Source organism: Pectinophora gossypiella, chromosome 5 (genome assembly GCF_024362695.1).
Source record: "Pectinophora gossypiella chromosome 5, ilPecGoss1.1, whole genome shotgun sequence".
Classification (NCBI taxonomy): Eukaryota; Metazoa; Arthropoda; class Insecta; order Lepidoptera; family Gelechiidae; genus Pectinophora; species Pectinophora gossypiella.
Window position 1 is genome coordinate 8,415,038 of NC_065408.1, and position 25,778 is coordinate 8,440,815.

Below are 25,778 nucleotides of genomic sequence, written 5' to 3' on the forward strand. Positions count from 1 at the left end.
TCTATGGTTAAACTATAGGGAATAAAAGGCGATTAGTACAATACATTTTCATAAGATAATTTTATTATGATACCAAAAGTGTTTTCTTGTACAATGTTGACTATAAGACAAACAGGTATTTTTAACCTTAAACCTCTTCTTCGCGTTACGATTGGCAGAATATTATTAACCCATTATCCATACTGAATGACTGATAATTAAAACTACAATTGACGTTCCTCTATTTAGTCTATGCAATCACTCATTCTCATTCATGTTCTTGAAAGTGTGATGTGAGCAGTGTGATTTTGTTAGGTTTTATGAATTCCCACAACGTATTTGCAATGAGGTAGCATCGGTTATAATCACATTTTATTTTAACAGTAACATCTCGGTAATATGCCTTAAGTTTTTCGTTTCATAAGTATAAAATAGTTTCTGCGGGAATGCCGAACTCGATCAGTGCCACCGTCGCCAATGGTAAGTACAATCTTGAACACTTGATTAAATTGTATGACTCACATAACCATGAGCAAAGAATTCCACAAATTATCAATTACATGAACGAGAGGCACTTGCACTCTAAGGAAAAGTATTTTGCGTATTGCAAAGTGTCTGTCAGAAGGCCTTGTATTTTAACCTATTACTCAACAAATTAACCATTTCTGGCAAAAAAACATACTGAAATCTTCTAAGTAATTGAAAAGAGTTCCAGAATGTACTGTTATCCTGTTTGGACTGTAATTTACTTATGGTTTTTGGCAATTATAAATAATTTTAATCTCAATACTGCATAATTCCACACACAGTGGAAAAATATTGGTACTTATAAAAAAATGCCATGAAAAATTATAAACAGCCTCATCAAATGTAGCATGTCATAATTATGCAGATAGTATGAATGAGTAGAAATCGGGCTTTTATTTTAAAATATTATGCAACAATATATTGTCAATTCAATATGGAACATTTAAAATACGAACATTTATTGGGAGTCCTTAACATATTAGAATTAATGAAGCAATATCCTCTGCATCTTCTGTTGTTAAACTAATAACCTTGATAATATGCCTGTTTAAAGGGTCATTTCCATTAGGTTTGTCTTTTCATGTCAACTATTATTTGTTTACTAGACACTATTGATAATATTCAATGCCAATATTAATATGAGCACTTCCCACTTAGACATTAATGCCATTACCCTTTGACCATCAGTGGAGATTAAATTTGATAGAAATGAGCATTAATTTGCTGAATTCAATATTGTCCTTTATTATGTTATTACTTTAATGGTGGTCAAGAGGTTAATACTCGGTTGTTGAATCTTTATGATGCTCATTATAAATCTATCTCATACTCTAGAGATTAACTGTTTTGATGATTGAGATTGATGATGGCATGAAGTTTCTGCAGCTGAATGATTAATTATGTTTCTATTTACATGCACTCATTGCTTTACCGGGGATACTGTTGGAATAAATATAAACACACAACTATTCTCTTTTATCAATCCTTTTAAAATTGTAATATGTCTTTATTAAGATGATATATTATATATGTGGTTAAACTTTTATATTTTTATTAATCTGCATTTGTGTGTTTATTTTTATTATGTGTGGTGATGGCACAATGTGTTTGCACATTTAATAATGTTCTCAAAAATTGTCCTACATTATTGCATACATTCACTTGATAAAATCAGCAGAATCACCTTATTTTCATTAAAAATATGTTTATTTTTCATACTTGATTAGGGTATCATTAAAGTATTAATGTGCATCAATGCATTTTTCATCATAGTCTACATTTCACAAAGTTATGCATAGTGTGCCGTAGTTAGCTAGTATTATTGGGTTAGCTTTTATATTGCTTGATTTTGGCTCACTAGTTACTGCAGTACTGTCATAATCATAGATTTGCTTGCTAGTTTCAAACGATACCACAAATTCATAAATATTGTCTACTTCCTGATAAGATAACAAAAAAAAACCATGAAACAATTTGCGTCGTACCAGGCATGGGAAATGTCTGGAACAATCATGTTTAAATCTTAAATGCATACAGATAGGGTTTCCTAAACAATATCTCTTGAAATTCAGATTTTACAGAGACATTAAAAAGTCTCAAATACTGTTTTAAATAATTGGTTTCATTTTTTATTAAAACATTTTTTTTTGTAAATGTTGATAGTTGATGGACAAGTTTTAATTAATTTTTATTAAAACTTGTTCATTATTGCATAAACCTATTGTTATCTAATATATTGTTTCTAGTTTGTGTAAGTTTATTCATCTTAGGACTTCTACTTGTGACTTGTGGTTTTGCCCACCCTGTTAAGAATTATGGGTGTGAGGAGTGTCTGTCTTTATCTTGAATGCTTTCCCCTTCTAGTCTGTGTCGTCCTACTGCTGGACAAAGGAAGCACTTGTTTTTAATCTTTCTTGAAAGATTAATATTAAATGTCTCTCTAAGGTTGCCTGAAAGAGATTGCTACTTAGCAATAAGGCCGCCTATTGTACTCTTTTCTCTTTTGTTTTGTATTTCGTGTTTGTGCAATAAAGTACTTGTTATGTTATGTTAAAGAACCTTAAAACTTTTTTTGTAGATAGTACCTTTAACATTCTTAGCCTTGTAGGATTAGTTTTATTTTGTGGAGTTTCGTGGGGCATAGAGTGCTCCCTCTACGTCCTCAAACTGCTGACCCATAAATCACAAACTTCCTTCAATTTTTAATGGTTTCTTGTTTTCTATAAGGAAATATGCACATTAAACTTAAAGGAAACTAATTTCTTGATATTCTATTATTGCCTAAGACCCTCAGTGTGCAACTCGGTCTCTAGCTGTAATGTCTTGTTTCGCTGCTCAGAAACAAGCATTGTCAAATATATTTCTTGTGTTCGACATTATGTGACATTACATCATGGCTGTCAAATGTGAAACATGTGGAGAGGATGTAGTGAATAGCCAGTCTTATTCTGATAACAAGTGTCCAAATATTTCTGAATTAGAAAACTGTAAACTTGTTTGGATGTGTTCAGCATGTAAAGCTTCCGCTGATGCTTATGTGTGTTCCATTCCTTCTAAGCCATATGGTAGGTTTTTTTATTGATCCACTGAATATATGCCAGTTAAAACTATATTAGGTGAATGTTAGATACCTAAATTGTAAAATACACTTTACTGAATTGAGTTGTTTACTGAGTTGCGGTATACTTTGATGTTATTTGTAGACGTAGAAAACATAGCTGTAATATTCGTAATATAGTTTTAGAAACTAGACACATAGTTATTTGTTTAGATTTGTAAATCTTATTTTCATAAATAAATAATTTCGTATGGTAAACTACAGTACATCAATGTATTGTAGTTTTACTTAATAGAATGCCAATCTCAAAGAAATATCGAACTAAATAATAAATCTTGTATTGATTATTGTAAGAGAATTTTAAATTTTACGAAGGTAGGGATTCCCTATAGTAATCGTTATCTAGATATGCAGGAAAATGCTTTATTATTTTCAATTTACCTTATATAATCTGAATATAGATCCTTGATATAAGGTTACATCCTTTTTTTGGTATAAGATGTTATTGATTTATGTATTGGGATAAAAATAGAAAAATAATACATTTCCTATTTCGTATCTTGCAGGTATGCTAGGTTTCATTTAGTATCGCTAATGTATGATAGAATATTCATGTTTATATAACGATAAGGTGCGGGCAATGCAAACACAGTGTTATCATCAACGCCCAACAGGTATCCCCGGTTAGGATTGCAGACCGTTTGCTTTATGTTACAGACGAATACGAAGTTATCGGCGAAGCGCAATGGCAGATACTCGAGAATACCCAGGACGACCAGCTCATCAAAATATACGGCTTCAAATACTCCAAATTGCGCGCGGCTATATTCCACAGCATATGCATTGCGCTATGTGGCCTGCCATATTTTTTTCTGGCTTGCTATCCGTCATTCAACCGCTTCAAATACCTAAAATGCAGTTTGAGAACGGCTGAAGAAGTGTGCAGTAAGTACAGGAATATTTCTTGGCTGTTTAATACAGACTGTTTGATCTTTAAATGATAGTTTTTCGTAATAGATATAATGACGTGATCCGTGATCTACATAATTGGTTATACAAGTATTACACACTATATCTTATCTTTCATACGGCGCTTGTTGTGTTTATACGTAACTTGTTTAATTTTACCGAATGCTGTATTTATCACTTATATCTAGATCTTTCGGAGCCTCGTGTTTAATTTCCTGTTTGCTTTGTATTAGATTGTTTCCGTTCTATCGATTATTTTCAAAGCTATTGAATCATTTAATTAACATGGATTATTGTTTTCAGTAACGGATGCCGCAGAAAAGGCTTTCAATATGGAAAAAGTAACTGAAATGGACTTGAATCTTTCAACCCACAGAGAAAATAAATTGCGTTTCTTTACCTACCAACATAGTCGGTACATTTGGCTCCACGATCATGGGTCTTTCGTCAATGTTGTAGCACTGAACGAGAAAATGACAATTACTTTGCTAATGGAAAACAACTGTGGAATCAACAAGAGGCAGCAAAATGAACTGTAAGTAAAATATTTTCAACCAGCTTTCCATCTGCAATGTCTTCCGCGTGGACGTCGATTATATCGATGTAGGATGTACCAGTATTTCGCAAGTAGCTTAAGTACGCCTTTCCCCGGGTTCGTCCTATTCCAATTTTTAATCAAATCGATTATACCCATAACCAGTTGTTATAAACATTTATGCTTTTAGGATAAAACTGTATGGACCGAATTCTGTGGAAGTAGAAGTGAAGAGCTACTGGACACTGTTCGTGAACGAAGTATTCAACCCGTTCTACCTGTTTCAAGTGTTCTCGATCATACTGTGGTCTTTGGACGAATACTATCAGTATGCGACGTGTGTGTTCCTGTTGTCCACTGCATCTTGCATGATGGCCCTCTACCAGACGAAGCAGGTAAGCTATTTGTTCTATAGTATACTAGGTGACCCGGTGAGCTTCTTACCCCCTTTTTCCATATTTTCCCACCATTTAAACCTTCCCTGGAGTACGACAAGCATTTCAAACCAAAATCAGCTAAATCGGCCCAGCCATTCTCAAGTTTTAGAGAGACTGACGAACAGCAATTCATTTTTATATTATGTAAATTAATCATTGTATAAAATATAACAGGATAACACCAATATCCTTTATACTATTGCATAGACGTATAATAATATGTATGAAACAAGTGGCGCCTCGAAGGTATTATAAGTGTTCGTGTTATAAGGTTTACCTTGTAGCTTGAATGACCAGGTGGAATTTCCACATGTTATTATGTTTTTATGGTCAAGTTGTTCTCGAATTATCCTCTTGTCTTTATTTACATAAGGTGTCGTTTAGTCACGATTTACGGTAAAAAATATTAATAATAAACCTATATACTAGTACCTACCTTAAATGCACTACTTGGAACAGATATCGCATAATTAATGCTCTATTCCTTAATGAACATACTAGCTATCTGCCTGCGTCTCCTTTCGCGTGGATTCCGGTTATCGCGCATGGCAAGTTTACTCCACGCCTAAATAATTTAAAATGTACCCTGTGTTCTTTCCCAAGGTCTAATCTATATCTGTGCCAAATTTCATCAAAATAGGCTTAGTAGTTTTGGTGTGAAAGCTTAACAGACAGACAGACAGATTTTCGCATGTATATTATAGTAGGGATTGCCCATTCAAAGGTTTACTAACCCTGGTGTTTTCCTGTAATTTTATAGGACAAGTTGTCTTTAGCTTACGCAGGTTTCAGCAATATGTTTACCGTAATCTTTAAGCGTTATGGTACTTTAAGATGGACTGTTATTTCCTCCATTTAGGAAGTATTGAAATAATGGGAACTAAACATAGCTGGTGAGGAGTGATTGTGCTATACACCTCTGCCTACCTCTTCGGGAATGCGGCGTGATGCTATGTTGTTTAGGAGGGTGTTAGGTTACATCAAGCACTAAAATTAAATTTTCCGTGACCGTTTGTCAATAACACTTTGTCATGAGAAAATCTAGTCTGTATTGTCATTTAGTGTTATGATACGTTTTGCTAAAGTCTGCAACATCGCGTCGGTGCATCCTGCCGTTTATTTATTTATAACCGTTTTGTCTTTGATCAAAAGTACTTTTAACCGAGCATGTATGAAGAGTTTGATGAGATTGGATGAAGTGAAAGTGGTAGGTATTCGTATATCAAGATAACAAGTGGGATTCCGTAGTCTCTGCCTAACCCAATGGGAAATAGGCATAGTATATTACGTATGTTGTTTTTCTTTACTTCACAAATCTCTCGATGTAATTTACAATAAATTGACATTGATTGATAATAATTTAGGTACGTGCCCTCCGAAGGATAGATCAATATGTTTATTGATTAGGTGCTTGAATTGAATGGCTGAAATTGAATCGTTTAAAATTGAATTGCCACATAAAACCACAAAGGTATAGATCCGCCTTTTAACTTTTTTTATGCTGATCATTGTCAATCTTATTCTACTATGGATATGATTTTGGTTGCTCCAAGTCCGGTATCTTCCCTTGAACTTGTCAAGTTTAATCTGAGATTTGTCAGGATTGGATCCCAGATACTTTGGGGCTATTGAGCCCTTAGCATTGCCTTGTACCTTCTCTTCTACTGTGCAAAACACCGTAAATACACAAACAGTCAATATGTTACATTTGTTCCATCAACAGATGAGCATAAACCTGCACAAGATGGCGGGCACGACTAGCGCGTTCACAGTGACAGTATTGAGACCGTCTCGTTCCGGTCGCGAGGAGTGCGTGGTGAATGCCAGCCGCCTGGTTCCTGGTGACGTGTTGGTGCTGCCGCCCGACGGATGTGTCATGCCCTGCGATGCCATGTTGCTTACTGGCACCTGCATCGTCGATGAGAGCATGCTCACTGGTAAGTCATGTACAGTGACAGTGAGACCTTCGCGCTCTAGTCGCGACGAGTCGTGAACGCCAGTAGCCTAGTGCCGGCAGATGTGCGGGTACTGTTTCCCTGTGGACAGTAACAGCACATCTGCCAGCCAACCCTGCGACGTCTTGATGCTTACTGATTTGCAATGTCCGTGGGATCATTGACAGTGTTGCGGAAGTCGCACATAGACTGATATTGACGTAGGGATTCTTTAGGAAATCGCACATCCCTGCCTTTGCTATCGATTATCTCCTTTGAATGATTTGTAAAACTGCATTATAAACATGGGATTCTTCTGAATTTTAAAAAGTTATCCCGATTTATATAGTCACGAACGAAAGTTCCTCTTCGATAATGCGGGAATCGTCTTCAGTACTCGTTTAATGTTTAAAGTTTCTGTGTAATCTAACGTGTATATTGTGTTTTGTAGGTGAAAGTGTACCGGTTGTGAAAGGACCTCCATGCTTGTCTCCGGACCCATATTCCACTGAAATGCACAAAAGACATACGCTTTTCGCTGGGACCCACGTGATTCAGACGAGATTTTACGGCAACAATCAGGTAAACATTTCAAATGGTGATAATCGATTCTTCTTTCGATAGTATTGTTTGAGTTCGCCCTATCAACATAAAAGTATCGTTTATCGATATGTTTGACACCTCGCCAATCCGTGATTTATTATTATGTGAACACGCTAACTCTAACAAAATCCCGGTCCGGAACACTTCTGGTGCCGTGGTAGCGCATATGTGTGGATTGAGAATTTTCCGAAATGAAAGCTAATTTGTAATTTATAGGTATTGGCGAAAGTGGTGCGCACTGGATTTTACACAGCCAAAGGAGAGTTGATCAAGAGTATCCTGTTCTCCAGGGAGTTTCAGTTCCAATTCTACAAGGACGCTGCTAAGTTCGTCATCTTCATGGCAGTCATTGCCGCTATCGGAATGGGATACTCCATTCTGCTTTATATTCAGAGAGGGGTGAGTAGATTGAGGTATTGGCTTTTCCTTTTTGCTTTTTTATTAACAAATATGGGCACAGGCCTCCCCCCTTAAACTAGCGGAGGGGTATGGATCATATACCAACATTACATAAATATTAGTTACATTTTGTAACGATCCATCGGCTCAAGCAGTAGTCTTAATAGATTCCTAAATAGGTTTTTGAAAGACACTATTCGCACCAGATCCGAGAAAGTTGGACAGATTAATCGAATGTCTTTGCTAGTGGGATGGGGATAAATAAGAAAATATTTATATTCTGTTTTTACCCGACTGTCCCAGAAGGAGTGTAATAATTCATACTTATTTATACAGAGCGAGATCGGCACAATCCTTCTGCGCACGTTGGACATTATAACGATCGTAGTGCCGCCCGCGCTGCCGGCCGCCATGACCGCTGGCATCGTGTACAGCCAGCAGCGCTTGCGCAGGAACAAGATCTTCTGCGTGTCGCCGCCGCGCATCATCATCTGCGGCAAGCTGCAGGTCATGTGCTTCGATAAGGTCAGTCCTGGTTGGAAGACTGGTATTGGTTTTAAGTTATCCACGTACCTAGGAAAAACAAATACGTATGCTATAGTGGGTAGACAATAACAGCTTCACAATAGGGCAACCGCATACCGCGCGCGACGCGGTAATTAATCCAATAGATTAGGTTTATTTAACGCGTAGCCAATAGGGTTGCTTCATATGTCGCAAAACGGGCGATATGCTTGCATCATGCTACCGAGGCAGTTGAGACTTGGATATCATTATCAATTTTTAGTCAAGTAATATGATACATGCTCCATGTTTTCTTCAAAGGTACATTTTAAATAGAAAAATCCATTGAACCAACCATCTCAGTAATATCATTTTGCGTTTTCTGGGATATTTGTGTTCATATTTGCTTGTTTATGATGCCCACGTTACCTACATTATTACCACAAAATATATTCCAAACAACTACTTGAGTCATATTTTAGTGGGCAATGACTATTTGAACAATGAACTATATATACTATATTCATAACAAGAACATAAATGTATCATTTTCTCACTAGAAATTATAATAATAATTACATATATTTATTTATTGTTGATTCATACTTTTGAACTTAGTTTAGTCATCAGCTCTTCACAAAATATATCAACAAACTTTAAAATAAACTTTAGTGTTATAGTCTTTCATTCTGAAAAAATACATATTTATACTGTGTATAGAATAATATTTATGTTATCTATCTAAAGTACAATAATTCAGAAGAACGATAATTTGATGAATCTATATATATGATCCATACACGAGCAGAAGTCTTATTGGGATTGGTTATATTGCTGTGATAACTTCCCTCGGAAAGCCGTGAAAAGTCTGTATAAGGGAAAAGTACTTATATGACGTTTCAGACTGGAACTCTAACAGAAGACGGCCTGGACTTATACGCGGTGATTCCCGCTTGTTCCGGCGAGCGCTTTGGGCGTTGTGTGGTGGACGTCAACATGCTTCCACTGAAGAGTCCGCTGGTACAAGCACTCGCTTCCTGCCACGATCTTACCAGCATACAGGGGCAACTCAAAGGCGACCCGTTAGATCTGAAAATGTTTGAGTTCACTCAGTGGGTAAGTTCTTTCTATAAAGGAATTTTGTTTTTATGGCACTTACCTGTGGTTAGGGAAACTCACAAAGGACGTGTAACCTAGACCTAGAGTGTGTGGACTGTGATATAATGATTATCACGCTCTTCCCGGCTTTTCCCGTCCGAGTCTGATTCTTTCTGTTAGTATAGTATCCTTTGAGAGGTCTCTGGCTAGCAGCGGAATTTTTTTTTAAGTTATAGCTGTCGTTTTAACTGTTAATTTTAAAACGAATGAATAACCCGGGCGAATAAAATAGGCATGTCGCTGGTATGCAACCCCTTTGACGTGTACTGTTAACTTAATTCTGTCGGGTTATTGGCCATATATAAATGGGAGGATTTTAAAATTCCTTCCTAAAATTGACGTGTGTTCCATAAATTTTATGCCTATCGCTTATCCGACCCTTTCCTTTTCGGCGGATAAGAAAATGACAGGTATAACTTAAAATAAAATTAGATGGTGTCTACAGGAATCAGCATCAATATGTATTTTCCATGACTAATGGTAATATTGCCGGTTAATTCGGTCTAATATAATTATAGCCTCACACAAACGTTTTGCAGTTCTATTCTTGACCGAATGTAAAACACATATGTCTCTTACCTATCGAGATATAAACTTCATTTTACTTAAAATCTGCATGACTTCTCAACATTGTATAATACTGAATATAGTGAAGTTGGTTCCCAATAAATGGGTAGTGAAAATACAGTAAACATATTTTCTCATTCAATAAAGTTGTAACCATTGATTGAATGCCATCTAATCATGCAATGATGACATATTTAGTAGTTATTCACAAGCACAATACAACTATTTAGGTTAAGTGGTTTGTTAAAATGGTTCAATTGAAAAACAAGGCACCGAAGAATTCTTGGAACGTATTCGGAATGACGTCACCGTTGACGCAATACTCGTCGACACTTCCCAAAGTTTTTGCCAAATGATTCCGCGAACGTTTACTCATATTTCTTTAGTCACAATGTCAAGAGTCTTATCAGTGACCTTGAAGCGTTTGTGGCGTGGAATCTTGATAAGCTATTGTTATCTCGACAGGTATTGGAAGAGCCGGGACCAGAGAACACGAGATACGATCATCTGACTCCGGCTATCGTCAAGCCCGCCACCACGCGGGATGAGGACTTGCAGAACCTGGACAATTATGATCCGTTTACTATGGAGATGCCTTATGAGGTAAATTGAACTGGAAACTATGTAACTGTATTATTCGTTGCCATCAGAAGGCTCTATAAACAGAATGTGACAAAAACGTGGTTATTCTTTCCCATTGAGTAGTGGCTTACATACTTATGATACTAAAGTACTCTATTGGTTCCGGTTACTACTTACTGATGTAAGTAAGTACTCGTTACATGAGCCATGTTAGGGGCCTTTGGCGGCTCAATAGTAAACCTGACACCAGGGTTGATGACGTTAGTACTCCACCTCACAATCCATACGATAGAAGAAGAGGATATTTAGTTTTCCAAACCCAAGATGGTTTATATGGCGTGTCCTCTTCTTCTAAACCTTGTTGGGATGTATGGCTTGAATAACAGATTTCCACTCCTCGTAATCTTTTACGTATTTTTTTTTTCTTAATAAACAAAAGATATAAAATTGACGGACAAAGGGTCAGTCTTCTAGAAATTTGGTCAGTAAATACTGAGTTATTTAGAGGGTTTTGTTATTTTGAGTACTTATAACCATGGAATCAGTTTCCACCCCTGGCAGGTATACATCATATTCCAACTTATAAGGCAGTAGCTTAAGAGTTGCTTAGTATGTAAACCGTTACATTATATTATTTCTAGCAAACAAAGAAGAGCTATCGACTAAACGTAGAACTGGTTAAAAAAGGTTTGTTTTATTTTCAAGGTCGGTTTGCTGCGGCGATTCCACTTCTCATCATCCCAGCAATCTATGGGCGTTATTGCCCGAGTACTGGGGCAACCGCAGATGGTGTACTTTGTAAAGGGTGCCCCCGAAAAGGTAAAGGGTGTGGAATCAATAATGTCAATTAATAATTAGTTAAAACACGTATTACGAAAACATTCGTTAAAACAATACATTTCTTTTCACATTTTACACAGAATAAGCCCATTTGTACTGTTGCTAAATGTTTTATAAATATTTGAATGTTTTGTTTATGTGCAATAAGTAGTATATTTGATTTGAATAAACAGCAACAAACCTAAATTAATTTGAAACGAAATACTGACGTCAGGAAAACATTTTTCATAATCACATCTCATTCAATCGCCATTGTGTTTGAAGAAAAGATACAAAAAAATACATCCACACCTTGTAAACCAGCATACTGTATGTATTTTTTTCTTCTAACTTAACCCAAATTCATCTATCTCCAGGTAGCAGGCATGTGTTCGCCAGACACTCTGCCAGAGAATTTCAGTTCAGTTCTTCACGAGTACACTTCCAATGGGTTCCGCGTCATAGGTCTCGCCCACAAGAAGTTGGAGCGTAAGATGAAGTGGATGGACGCTCAAAGGATCAAGAGAGACACACTCGAGTGCGATATGGCCTTCCTAGGCTTTCTAGTCATGCAAAATAGCCTAAAGCCAGAAACCACTCAAGTGATCAAGGAGCTTCACGAGGCTAATATGAAGCAGGTTATGGTGACAGGTTAGTTGTAATTTTATGTATTGTTCTTATTCGCAAGCCGGCCATAATGTCTTCTTCTTCTAGTCCTTTTATCCCTTATTGGGATGTAAGCTCGAATAACAGATTTCCACTCGCGATCTTTCAAGCATAATGTAATACATAAAAATCTTAACTTCTTGTCTACCGGAAAGCTGATCGACTTAGACACATTAGAGGTTAATAAACGAAGCAATTATGGTTCCTTATTTTTATCCAATAATAGTAATACATTGAAACCCCAATAACTTTTAGAAGTACATATCATGTTTGATGTCAAACAGGAGACAATATAATGACGGCGATGTCGGTGGCGCGAGGCTGTTTCATGGTACAGCCGCACCAGAAGCTGCTGTTGATCACCGCCGGGCAGCCGCAGACGCAACCGCAACTGCCGGTCATCGACAACCGCCCGCCGCTCTGTATGGAAGTAAGTGCTATGTTGGGGGCGAAAAGTGCGCTGCCGCCAAAGGGTATTTGCCGGGGTACCGAACTGAGCATAGTACCCCGCTAGTTACAAGTAGGTAGTGGCTAAAAATCGACGATCGAATGGTGTTATGTTGGAAATTGTATATGTGCGTCGCGCTGTGCAAGCTTCGTTAGCGCGTTCTAGGACTGCAGTAAATGCTGTGCGCGTCATCTGTTGGTTATAGGCGGAACCAGCTGGTCAACTAGTTGGGTCCACCACATTACAATAACTAAAGAAAAACTATTGATGCTCATAGTGTCTATGAATGTTTTTATTCATGGTTCGTGTTATAAAGTTAGGTAAATTAAATTGATAGATTTATTGTTCGTATGACAGAACATCGGTGTTAATTCTGGCGGACACAATCTAATTTTAGTTTGACAGCTCTTAAACTATTGCCGTCCTTCACTTACAAGTGCAAGAAAGAGATAAAGCTAGTTTTAGTCTTGTCCAATCAAGTTAGTGGTTGCCCGAATCGAGAGTATTGTGTTGGAAAGCTATCGTCTATATTCGTATATACAATAATACCTATCAAGCTTACTTGATGCGTTATTCACAACACAAATTACGATATATGCACTTTTCACCTTACATGAATGTCTTAAGATTTACTTTTATTTTCCAGGTTGTTGGTGATGGAGGCCCGCCAAAAATGTCCGTGGATTCCTATGCTATAGCAATGGAAGGAAAAACTTGGTCCATCATCCGAACACATTATCCCGAGTTTATGCCAATTATCCTTAACAAAGGTAAGATATGATAAAATAAAGGCTTTTTCTTTGTCTTGCGATAATTGTCTGATAGACTATCCGTAACCTATCAGGCAGATAGACCCAGACTGTTTAACAGCAAGTGTAATAACAGCGGCTTTGCCTTTGGTATGATTTATACCAAACAAATGGTCACGTGATAAGAAACCGGACCTGCCCGACTTTCGTGCCATATTGAAACCTTCAAAATTGATAAAACTTTCGGATCTGATTTGCTTCAGGTGGAATTTCAGATGTTTTGTTCATCAAGGGGTACTTTTTACATTGAGGAAACAATTGCAGGCATGATATTTGGGCGGTTTGGACCTGATCAGAAGACGCAACTGATCACGGCGTTGCAAGGCGAAGGCTTCATCGTGGGCATGTGCGGCGATGGCGCCAACGACTGCGGCGCGCTCAAGGCCGCGCACGTCGGGATATCGCTCTCCGAGGCTGATGCTTCAGGTACTCCTCATATACATAACAGTATTGTAATGAGTTTCAAATCTTAAAGTTAATTATTTGGATTGCTAGGAGCAGTGGATGTAACCCGCCCTGAGTTTTTACACATAAGCATAGAATAAGGAACAATACTACGTATAGAATGGCAACTCTCTACTCCACACCAGTGGGTTTCTAGTGGAAACATGTTTCCACCAAAGCGGAGTGGAGAGAGAGACAAATGTTTATATATGCAAGAATTGACCAATTAGCTCTATCAGACACGGACAGATCGTCTTGACGCTCTCGCACGTTGTGATTGGTTGATTCCGCATGTCACCGTTCGTCTCCCCTTCTCTCCGTTTTTGTGGAAGTATCGCTAAAGATATACTCATGCCCAGACGCATTGCAGGAGCGTCACACGTAGAAGTCATCCCATTTTAGAAATGTTGAAACGTATGCAACGTCGCACATCTATCCGCGCCGCACGACCAGCATTTTGCCGTAAAATTCGATGACTTCGACGCGTGTGCATCTCAGCGTTCATCTTTAGTATTTTAGATACTAAATAATATTCTATTTGTCTTTGCAGTGGCAGCACCGTTCACGTCTCAAGAGCAGAACATTCGGTGCGTGAAGCTGTTGGCGCTGGAAGGTCGGTGCGCGCTCAGCACCTCCTTCGCCATCTTCAAGTATATGGCTCTCTACTCCTTCATACAGTTCTTCTCTATACTCATATTATACAATGTAAGTATGAGCAATATAATGTTATATCCAGAATATATTGCGAATTGCTGCTAACTTTAGGCCGGTCGCACGTAGGACGCGTTTTCACTATCAATCTTGTCCACAACAACAGTGCGCGCGCTTGCGTCGTACTTGCAAGTTTGGCTATGATTTTGTATGTTCTTATGAGACGAATGCGTACGAAAACACGTTTAAAGTGCGACCGGCCTTCGTGTGTGACTTTTAGTTACGACAATGGTGCTGAAACGTTTTCTTCTAGCTATAAACTTTGAAAACTGATATTACATTGACGTATTTATTTGCAGTATTACTCGATCCTGGGCAACTATCAGTTCCTGTACATCGATTTGGTGCTGACGACGCTGCTGGCGCTGTCGCTGGGTCGCGCGGGTCCCGGTACTGTACTGACGCGGACGTCGCCGCCGGTGTCGCTGGTGGCGGCGTCGTCGCTGCTGCCGCTGGTGGCGCAGGTGTCGCTCGTGCTGCTGCTGCAGGTCGCCGCCGTCAGACTACTGCACTTGCAGCCCTGGTACGTCACATGACTGCTTATAATATAGATATATTCGCTGGCCACAAGTTTTGTACCATAGTTTATAGTTTCATTCGTGAGCCGACTTTATGGAACACGATTTTATAGAGAGTGATTTTACGTAGTAAATATCTTAAAACTCTTCGCTCCTTCTTTCTTCTCTCTCCTGGTACGTTTCGACTGAAGCGGAGCGGAGACGTGCGGAATCGAGCAAACACAGCGTGCGAGAGAGAAAATTCCCTTTCTCCCTCGCGGTGATTGGCCGATTCTTATAGTTAAACTTTACTAGTGATTTCATATAATTTACAATATATGAACTTAAATATCAGTAAATAACATACAATATAATATATAATCCACCTATTAAGCGCCGAGTTTACACTGTAGATCAGGCTGTATGACTATGTTCCATTGATCTTATCCCATAGTTAAATTCGAGTATATAATGCAAAAGCTATTTTGTCTCAAAAGAGAATAAAACGCGCTTTTCCTCACTGTTTAAATACAAGAAAAGCACTCATTTCGTGCTGAAGAGGTGAAATTCATTTTACCCATAACACTTACTTGACATAAATGTAATATTTCAGGTACTCACCAGTGCAAGGAGACGCGAAAACAGAGCAAGTGTTGTGCTGGGAGAATACAGTCATATTCATAGTTTCTGCGTTCCAATACCTCATCATGGCTTGCGTTTATGCGAAAGGCTGGCCCTTCCGGCAACCATTCTGTGCCAATTGTAAGTATTTAACTAAATGTTTTTAAATGCCTCAGTGGTCTAGGGTTAGAGCGTTGGGCTCACGATCAGGAGTTCCGGGTTCAATCCCGATGGGGACATTGTTCCTTCGTTTAGTAAGGACATTGCAGGCTTGAATCACCTGATTGACCGATGATTCCGTGCTTCGGAAGGCACGTTAAGCCGGGCTATTAGCCAAAACATTTCCACCAACCCTTAGTGAAGCAGCGTAGCTCTATACCCCCTCCGGTTGACTGAAGGAAGGCCTGTGGGACGTATATAGGTTGTTTATGTTATGTATGTTTCCATTGCAATGGGTATTGTTGAGCTGTATAGTATTGGCCATGCGATTTCTGAACGGGTTTGTCAAAAAAGACCACATAAATTAGAATAATCTAAGTAACAAATTTGCCCACAGATTATATGGTAATCACCCTGCTACTGCAGTCGGTGTTTGTGATAGTCTGCCTCCTGGCTCCATGGAAGTGGCTGGCCGACTTCATGGAGGTGATAGTGATGGACCCTTTGAATAAGGAGCAGTCTATATTCCGTGTCTATGTGCTGCTCATCCCTGTGCTGCATCTCGTCTTGGCTATAGCTATAGAGGTGAGTTTTTATCATGTTATTTTTTCTGTTTTGCCACAACTGTAGTTGACGCGCAGTATAGTTGTCTTCTAATTATAAAAAGAGACACGCACAGGTATGCTGCCGAGCATGTTGCATTATGAAATAGTAAAGAACTGACAACTGAGTATCCTGTTTGTTTTATCTTGGACATTAGTCATCAGTTAATTTTTTGAAATATGTCGTAAATACTAGGTCATTCCAGTTAGACAACAACTAATAACGGTAATTATCGGCCGTGAATTTACTACAATCGACAAACAAGTAAAAATGCTATATACATATTTTGTCAAAATTATGCGCAAAGAAATAATTTATGTGACAGTATTTTACAGTCATACATAAGATACATAAGTAAACCTCACTAGCCATCCAGGACTGGTACCGGACATTTGTAAACATACATACATAAACTCACGCCCGTAATCCCTAATGGGGTAGGCAGAGCCACAAGTAATCAAAGAACTTGCAGCCACTGCCACCACAACACACACAAGCCACATTTGTAAAAATACTCTAAAAGGCATTACTTGCGCAATAGTCGTTTATGCTGAGATGTATTATGTAGTGGTATTGCAATTGCAACGTTACTGGATATTTGACTTGTCTCGCAGGCGACTCTCTCGGACACGGAGAAGCTGTGCTCGGTGTTCCGCCTGGTGCGGCGGCGCTGCTCGGACAAGGAGGAGGCGGCGGCGGAGGCGGAGGCGGCGTGCCCGCTGTGGCCGCCGCACTCGCCCGCGCACCTCTGCTGACGCGCCGCCCCGCGCGCCCCGCACCGCCCGCCACACCCGCGCCCCCCACTCAGCTGATGACGACAGCGTTTTCACATTACCTACGACGCTGTCGAACACTCCGATAGCGGGCAACGTAATGTGTATGAAAATATTGGATTCAAACCCCGGTCTTGGTGCGATGTGAAAGGCACCTTTCACGTCACAGCATCCTGTTTCATGCATTTAACTTGTCCCGCGTCGGTGTCTGGTAACGATATCGTGTTTGATAATGTGAAAACGCTCTCGACGCTCAGCGCGCGGTACTACGTATCACTCGTTACGAGTAAACGAGAGGTGAATCGCTTGTCACCGCGAAGTGCGGACTCATTGGTCTCAGCCGCACGGAACCAAAAGCTAACGTAAGGAAGTTTAAAAGATTGTCTGAAAAATTTGCCCCAATCTACCACTTTTACTATCGAAATTGTCCAATAATTTGCCGGTCGCGTGCCGTTGTTCGGCTTTCTAAACAAATTGTATTGATGTGTAAAGCTAACTTTTAATAAGAATATGAACTTCTCGCCGTTTTCCAGTGTTACTATCCTTGCGGCTGGTTCAAAAAGACCACGCTTCACGGCTGTGCTCGTGTAGCATCTATATTCTAGTGATAGCCTGTTACAGGTGATAGAGAAGTAACGCGCAAGGTTAGCTAATTATCTTCGAAATTAATTAATTTCGTTATTGATACTATTTCTGTCCTGTTTGATGAATTCGGTCGTCATTCAGTGATGCAGTGCGTGGACACACCTAACTACGGCTCAGGATAGGCACGACTCCTGTCGATTCCTGTGCTATTTTGTTTTAAAAGTAGTTCCGTTTTCGGCCTCTGAAGCCGTAGGTTTTTAGTTATAATAACAAACAATGTGTAGTTTTAATCCTATTGCGATGTAAAAGGCAATAATCGTAGACAGTTTTAAATGTCGAGGGGCGTTAATTGCTCTTCTCTCCAGTTACCTTTGAATAATTTATTTATACAACTCTTTTGTATTTTTATTTTTTATAAATTATTTTGCCTTAGATAAATATCGTTTATTATTCCCCCTAAATCAACTTACGTACGTGGTTAAGTGAAAAGCTACTTAATTTATTTTATACACGATACAAAATAGTTTGATGATTGAAAAAGCTGGTCTGCAAAAAGGGGTTTTGATCGAATGCAATTAAGTAAGCAATAACGTAATAATATTTAGGTAATTAAATGATTGTAACTCATACCTTTTGATCTCCATACATGAGTGACGTAATGGTAAAGAGTAACTTTTTGCGGGCCAGTGATGTTTTTGCAACTAGGCAACATCCGTCATCGCTTCGCATTTACTGGTATGATGTACTTCATTTACAGTACTTACTGCTCTGTGCTCATTCGTTTGTGATGTAGTTACTAAAATAGATAGTTTAATCACCGAGTGATGGTAAACGTTTTCGTTACACATGACTAACATAGTAGCGATGAGTGTATCGACAATACCACACTTTATTCGTAAAGAAAATCATTAGGCTGTATTATTATATCATTATCATAAAAGACATAAATATGTGCACAAAAATATGTACAAGGTTTTGCTACATTGAATCTAATATATTTTTAAAACTCGGCCCAGCCTTTTATCCCCTTTGAACATAATTACTACCAGTGTAGTTAGTAAAACACCTCGATGTAGCACAATCTTCCTAAATTATTGTACTTATTATATAAATTATATTTCCAGATAAAGTTGATATTATTCGTAATATAACTTAGAATCAACTACATGTTGTCCCACAAAAGTATTACAGAATCTACTATACCTCTGAATTTGTGCTAAACTATAAAACGTTAATTATATTTATAAAAACTATTTAAAATCGTAAAGATAATGGTCTTGTTAAGAACATCATTAACATTACGCTATCATGTTCCATCGTCTGGTCCTTGACTGTGAGTCACTATACTCGGAAAGAATGTATTATTACGCCAAAGTTTGATTAGTTAGCAACAATGTTAAGGTACAACGTTATTGGAATTTATTTTTATAGTGGCATATTCGTAAATTTAAATTTTATTGTGAAAACATACGAGTTTTAGAATTATTAAATTAAGCCAAAATCGTCCTCATCAGATTCCTTTAAGATCAATGATTTTCATAGGTTGTCAATTGTCGTAGCAAATAATTAGTAAGTGAACGCTAGTTCATCATGTATAGTGTAATTAAATCAGGGCTATGTTCCATTCCTATTATTTAGTAAGTACTTAGATGTTTGGTGCTTCTTTTGTTTAGTTAGTCACTTCGGTTACAACATCGTAACAATACTTAAATATACTTAATTTGAGAAATGGTATTATTCAAGCGAGACGTTTTACTATTGTGAACACATTTTGAACCTGTTATTTATTGAACTGCATTATTGTAGGTTTTCGACTTAAGTATACATATTTGTTACGGTGAATGTCTTGGTATTTCTCGAATATTTGGAACTTGTTAAATGTTTTGTATCCAATTCTCACGATAATGTAGTTCGATACAATTTTTACTAATTGCGACAACTTTAGAATCGATGTGACCAGAAATAAATAAACGTTAATGGTTCGAGAAAGTTTGTTTTATTATTCATTAGAAATATGATGTAAGGTTTGATTGGGAAACGTTCAGGGGAGATATGTATTGTACCCTGGAGGCGGTGAATACTGTGGTGGTTGTGAGTCCTTAGCTCGCACGACGAGGGGCCGGGCGCTGCGCGGCGCGGGAGGCTGCCTCCACCTACACATTGTAAACAATACACATTACTTTCACCGCATGTTACTTATTGAATGCGGTGACAACACAGTAGATCCTAATCTTCGGATCAGCCGAATAGTAACGCGAATAAGTTTGAATATTTGCCGGTTAATGGCAAAAGGCTCGCCCACTAATACATGGAACTTAACCACACTCCGGACGCTTCATACAAAACAACCTCGTTTTATACGGACATCATACATTGACGTTATCATACACGCGCATTTAAGACGTCTAAACTTATGTTCGGGGGGTGAGGTATACCTAGCTCAGACGCTGGCGGGGAGCGGAGAGTTGCCGTTCTATACGTAGTATTGTTCCTTAATTCTATGCTTAAACGTAGCTTAAATGTATATTACCCCCCACCAGCTACATTAGATGATCTATGACATAACTGCCACAGAAACGCTGTTTGAATCATTTGATAAAGATGTAAAGGCCTGAGATGATGACAAACTATCGATAGGTTATTGTGGCCTATCAATAGGCAGCTACTGAGAACAACCCCAATTAAGTGAACAATTAAATTATCAAAAAAGTTATACCAACCAAGGCACGAGACTAAGATCATGCGGCGGTTTAGGCTGAGCAAGCCTCTGGGCCCTTTCCTGCCTCAACATGTTACCATCACGGGCCGCGGCACAGCACGCTCTCAGTGTAAAGTAGTACACCAACTCCACGCCCGATAGCAGAGAGAAGCCCAGGAAAAGACCCGCTATGCCACCGAAGGAGACTATGACAGAAAGGGATTATTCTTCATCGGCGATTAATCTAAGGACACTTGTATCGTGTGGGTTGGTGAGTACTTGTGAGATACATTACCAACCTCAACAACCCTCGTCTCAAGGTTGTTATTGAGCCGCCAAAGCCCCTTGACGTGGCTCATGCACCGACTACGTACTTACATCAGTACAGTAGCAGCCGGGATCAACGGCTTCACGTGCCTTCGGAAGCAAGCATCATCTTAATTTCAGACCGGGTGATCAGTCTGTAATGTCTTAACCAAACCAGGGATCACAACAGTGATTTTTGTGATATGTCCCCACCGGAATTCGAACCCGTGACCGTCAGCCCAACGCTCAACCGGTGGACCATAGAGACCGTTGTCGTTTTCATTTAAACGACGAAATAGGCCTGACTTGAAACTTTGTCTGAGGAATGCTGAAAGATTTGTCACGTCAGTCCAGCGATCATAAAAAATGATTGAAGACATTTTCTGATGTGTTGATGGTGACGTTTTCTATAAAGTTAGAAAAACATGTAAAATCAGTGTAGTCCGGACATTGGCCAGCATTTCTGACTCTTGATATGGTGTTAGTGACATCGTAACGAAAACTTTGAGGGATGATTCAAACCATGATTCTGAGTTGATATCAAGTTAAATTTTCCGTCACAAAAGTATGGAACAGAAAATATTAAAAAAAAAACGAAAATTTTCATGAATTTAGCGACGAAAAATTCCACTTGATATTAACTCAGAATCATGGTCTGAATCATCCCCCTCAGTATTCATTACGATGTCACTAACACCCTGTATAATATGGTAAAGAATAGATATAGGTAGCGTGAAGTAGTACCTACCTAATTAAATAGCTATTATCGTACAAAGGTAACTGAAACTCGTCAAAAATTAACATTTACTAATATACGTTTCCTGTGACGCTCTAATGGTTATTACAATTATTTGCACATGATTTCCCTTTATAAATATACATAAGTTAGAAGGAAAACCGCTTACCCAGTAGATCCACCCAGCCGAAGAGCACCTCACGTTTGTATCGGACCATAGGCCACGACACGAATTCAGTTTCGAGAGACGTTGTTGCACCACTGCCTTTCCCCGTACTGAAAAATAATGACAGTTTTACATTCCTATTTCAACGATTCAAAATCCATAAAATATTATTACCGGAGAGTAAGAAACCTGTCGGGCCCTCTGGGTGGCACACTCTTTGCCCCCTAGTTAATGATTAATGATGCAACGTGCTAAGTTTTTTACCTTAATAAAGTGTATTAGGTACATATAACGATGAGGAAGTAGAGACTAAAGCATTAATCATAGCTTAATATATTGTACGTAGCTATTGCTACTTAGCTATAACGCCGCATATTGTACTCTTTCTATTTCTCTTTTGTTTTGTATTTCCTGTTTGTGCAATGAAGTATTCTGTTACGTTACGTTATTTATCTAATAGTACAGTCATGAGCAATATAATGTACCCATAAGGACTCTGTCGCACTAACATATTTGACATTTAGCGAGACTTACAGTTCAATTTGTCAGAAAAGTTAATGTGACATGGTACCAAAGTGTATACCATATTAATGCTCGTGACCGTACATATCGACCAATAATTAAAGCAACTAATTACAATATTGGTATCTTCAATACGAGATTGAATAGGTAGACATTTATTAAATAAGCGTTTAACTTAAGCCACATCAGAACTTACCATCAGGTGAGATTATGGTCAAACGCGAACCTATTATAAATAAATAAATAAACTGATAATAAAAAAGGTAAGAGCATAGTAACGTTTCTCACTCAATCTCGGTGAGTTTCTCGACTTCGTAGACTGTATGCGAGCAGCCGAGCTCGCAGGTACACTTGGTAACGTCAGTGATAGCGGCCTCGTACTTCGCTATGCATTCTAGCTCGCTTAAAGTGCACACCCTGTAACCGGCTGCAACATTCCAACAGTCAAACAAAGCAGTCTCCTTCACCTGTAGCAAGCGATACGCCAATAGGCTTGAACTATTTAACGCGTATTCAAAAACGTTGACTCATTGCAACGCGATCGATATGCAAACGCCATCATGGAAAGGAATAACACATATTAATATGGATGGAAATAGGGATAAGGAACGACCTTACAAAGTGGGGATGGATTGTGTTAAGAAAGATTATTATGTTAACGAAAGGAATGAGTCACCTCAGTAGATTATTGACAGAGATGAATGGAAGGCGTGTTGTGCCGACCCCACATAGAATGCGTTTAAGGACTGTTACGCATCGAGCCCAATACACACAGAGGTGGTACCGCGAAGTGCGAGCATTACGTACTGACGAGCGTATTTGTATACGAACGCGTGAAAAAATATACGACCTGGAGAACTAATGCTGTTTCCGCGCGCGTTGGGCTTTAACTAAAGACATAACACATAACATAAACAGCCTATATACGTCCCACTGCTGGGCACAGGCCCCACTTCAATCAACCGGAGGGGGTATGGAGCATATTCCACCACGCTGCTCCAATGCGGGTTGGTGGATGTGTTTTTACGGCTAATAGCCGGAACCAACAGCTTAACACACAGCCTCCGTGGTCTAGTGGTTAGAGCGTTAGGCTCACGATCTAGAGGTTCGATTCCCGATGGCGACATTTGTCGAAATCACTTTGTGAGACTGTCCTTTGTTTGGTAAGGACTTTTCAGGCTTGAATCACCTGATTGTCCGAAAAAGTAAGATGATTCCGTGCTTCGGAGGGCACGTTAACTAAAGACACAGAATTTAAATACCTAGAAGGTATTAAAGCATTTAAATATGAAAGCTAATCACACTTACGTATTACCGGATAGAAATGTGGCACACATTTGCAAAAGGACCTGCTCCTCTGCATACGACACTGGCGCATACAAGCGGAATACGTATAAATGTTGGACGTTTCTAGAGGCAGTTCATCCGCAAATACACATCTCCTTTGACGAATAGACAGTTGACGAGCGTCCTCTGTAGTGTACGTGTGCTTCACGGAAAATGAGACTTTCTCCACGCGGCGGTCCCACGAATGTTGTGCACTCAACTCTAGTCCTGCCATTTCCTCCGTCGAATGAATATAGATCTATGAGAAACAGTGCGTTAAGTATAATAGCTGTATCTTTGACAGCGGAAAAAAACGTGAGAAATACTTTTTAATACGTACGTCGATAATCGTATCGTTGCGGTATGAATTAAACATGAACGACCACTTCGCGTCTGTTTCATGAATAAACGCTTCTGTGAATGCCTCGATCTGTGTTTCAGACTGCCTGGAACCATAACAATACTTGCGAACTCTTGAACATTACTGAATTATCTGACAGAAGCAAATTTTATATCTTAGTTTTTTACCATGGCCACGTCTTTTCGGCATGACGTGAATTGAAAGCGTAACAAAACCCCATCTCTGTGAAGACAGGCACTAATAAATCACAACATTCTTCCGAATCCCCTTTCCATTCGCAATCGTAGAACAAAGTCTCACAGCGGCGAACAATCTATAAAAAGTAAAAATATAGTATAGTAGTAGTTAAGTATTAATAAGGCTGGTATTCTACCTCATAACCCATACGAGAAGAAGTAAAAGTATGACTAGAACTATCTTTCATAAAGCATAGGTATCAATAATACCTATAAGGTATTCAATTTGTTCTGCTTACGCTAAAAACCGCGTCTCTAGGATTCAACTTGGGTTCACCAGCTTCGTTCTCACCAACCGCCAATAAGTCATTGTCTGTCACGAATTCTGGTGCTTGCTCAGCAATGGACTGGTAGCTGAGTGTGGTCAGCCATCGCAACATGTCTGCTGCTCGAGCCGGCGGGTTTGACCCCCACGTGCTAGAAGATAACGAGAAACTCAAAGGCCATCGGACGCAAGGTAAATATATAAGTTCAGTAAGTAGTAATCAATTACTGCTTACCGTTCGATATACTCTTGTAATAATTCATCGTCGACAGGGTTCATATCACATATCGTAACAGCTGGAAACGGAACGTCCCAGTTATGGAAGTCTGTGTCCAAACCTGTTTTGGAAACCACAAATGTTGCAACAACACATTAAAACATGACAGAAATTTGGCTCACCGCAATCGCTAACTAACGTAGGTAGGTTACTAATGAATCATATGAAATTCAATGTTTACCGGTAATGGTAGGATTTGTTTGAAACTTCTCCCACAAGCTGACAATGATGATACAAGTGGTGACAGCTCCTACTGCGGTAAAACTAAACCACATGAACCTGCAATACAACAAGTATTGAACAACCACCCATAAGAAGTATGTGATTCATAGCATCGCACGCAATTCATTTAGTGATCATGAATACAACAATATACATACTTTTCACAGAAAGGTCGTTCTTTCTCCGCGATGTAACGGACGCCATGCAAGGTAGAGTTGTTGAAGAACTCAGTCGTCTGATGACGAAGACTAGTGGCCAACAACGATAGCCCACCTCCATCAGAGCTTTTAGACCGCAGTCGACTATTTTTCGTAGAAGTTTCGGGGTAAACCTTCATTGTTGGTTTCACATTTTTTCTATTGATACGAAGTCAGTCAACACTGACATGCGACTAAATCACGCTAACACAGATAATATCAGTAATATCGACCACCCGTTGCGTGAGGTCATATGTAACCGTGTCAGCAACGTTTTTACTAATGAAATCAACACAATCAAAATGATTGGTGTTGGTGAATATGCTACCTTCTCACGATTACCATTAAAGATAAAACTGGAGCGGTGGTTGAATAAATTAATAGCAATCGCTAGATGTTTGGAAAATATTCCTAAAAGACTATTCCTATTTTTACCATGTTTAAAATGATACATCCAACCGTTCACACTCTTAAGAGATCGGACAAGATATATACCTATCTCTATGACAAGATACGAGTATTACAAAATCAAACAAACGAAATTACTAAATTGATGCTATTAGCAAGCAATTTGTACAC

General features: G+C 38.9%; 2 protein-coding genes across 6 annotated transcripts; one reads left to right on the forward strand and one right to left on the reverse strand.

The window, feature by feature from the left end:
• The first annotated feature begins 246 nt into the window (after positions 1 to 246).
• LOC126366723 (polyamine-transporting ATPase 13A3-like) lies at positions 247 to 19,876 on the forward strand. Of its 3 annotated transcripts, none has more exons than XM_050009939.1 (20): positions 247 to 459; positions 3,782 to 4,009; positions 4,337 to 4,568; positions 4,759 to 4,963; positions 6,729 to 6,942; positions 7,391 to 7,521; positions 7,759 to 7,941; positions 8,278 to 8,466; positions 9,349 to 9,561; positions 10,636 to 10,773; positions 11,458 to 11,571; positions 11,949 to 12,222; positions 12,522 to 12,667; positions 13,332 to 13,455; positions 13,759 to 13,920; positions 14,489 to 14,643; positions 14,949 to 15,172; positions 15,760 to 15,908; positions 16,324 to 16,511; positions 17,144 to 19,876. In XM_050009939.1, exons 1-20 carry the CDS (start codon positions 426 to 428, stop codon positions 17,282 to 17,284), a joined length of 3,444 nt encoding a protein of 1,147 aa, XP_049865896.1. In that variant the 5' UTR covers positions 247 to 425; the 3' UTR covers positions 17,285 to 19,876. The 3 variants fall into 3 exon arrangements, with proteins under 3 accessions (XP_049865896.1, XP_049865897.1, XP_049865895.1); XM_050009940.1 differs by having other exon boundaries at positions 3,794 to 4,009; XM_050009938.1 differs by lacking the exon at positions 247 to 459 and adding an exon at positions 2,784 to 3,071.
• Positions 19,873 to 25,483, reverse strand: LOC126366731 (pickpocket protein 28-like). 3 transcript variants are annotated; one of them, XM_050009962.1, is made up of 11 exons: positions 25,161 to 25,483; positions 24,962 to 25,059; positions 24,739 to 24,799; positions 24,478 to 24,655; positions 24,170 to 24,315; positions 23,982 to 24,087; positions 23,631 to 23,900; positions 22,604 to 22,782; positions 21,797 to 21,903; positions 20,608 to 20,791; positions 19,873 to 20,040 (listed from the first exon to the last, which is right to left on the reverse strand). In XM_050009962.1, the coding sequence occupies exons 1-11, from the start codon at positions 25,337 to 25,339 to the stop codon at positions 19,929 to 19,931; spliced, it is 1,620 nt and encodes a 539-aa protein (XP_049865919.1). In that variant the 5' UTR covers positions 25,340 to 25,483; the 3' UTR covers positions 19,873 to 19,928. The 3 variants fall into 3 exon arrangements, with proteins under 3 accessions (XP_049865919.1, XP_049865917.1, XP_049865918.1); XM_050009960.1 differs by having other exon boundaries at positions 24,739 to 24,841; positions 25,161 to 25,482; XM_050009961.1 differs by having other exon boundaries at positions 22,604 to 22,742; positions 23,624 to 23,900; positions 24,739 to 24,841; positions 25,161 to 25,481.
• Between the last annotated feature and the right edge of the window lie 295 nt (positions 25,484 to 25,778).

Coding starts and splice junctions, on each gene's coding strand:
- LOC126366723 (XM_050009938.1), top strand. CDS start 2,900: ATGGCTGTCAAATGTGAAACATGTGGAGAGGATGTAGTGAATAGCCAG. Junction 4,569..4,758: donor AAGAGGCAGCAAAATGAACT/GTAAGTAAAATA, acceptor TTATGCTTTTAG/GATAAAACTGTATGGACCGA. Junction 7,522..7,758: donor GATTTTACGGCAACAATCAG/GTAAACATTTCA, acceptor TGTAATTTATAG/GTATTGGCGAAAGTGGTGCG.
- LOC126366731 (XM_050009960.1), bottom strand. CDS start 25,339: ATGAAGGTTTACCCCGAAACTTCTACGAAAAATAGTCGACTGCGGTCT. Junction 22,783..23,630: donor GTGTGCCACATTTCTATCCG/GTAATACGTAAG, acceptor CGCTTGCTACAG/GTGAAGGAGACTGCTTTGTT. Junction 20,792..21,796: donor CGGCTGGGTGGATCTACTGG/GTAAGCGGTTTT, acceptor TTTCTGTCATAG/TCTCCTTCGGTGGCATAGCG.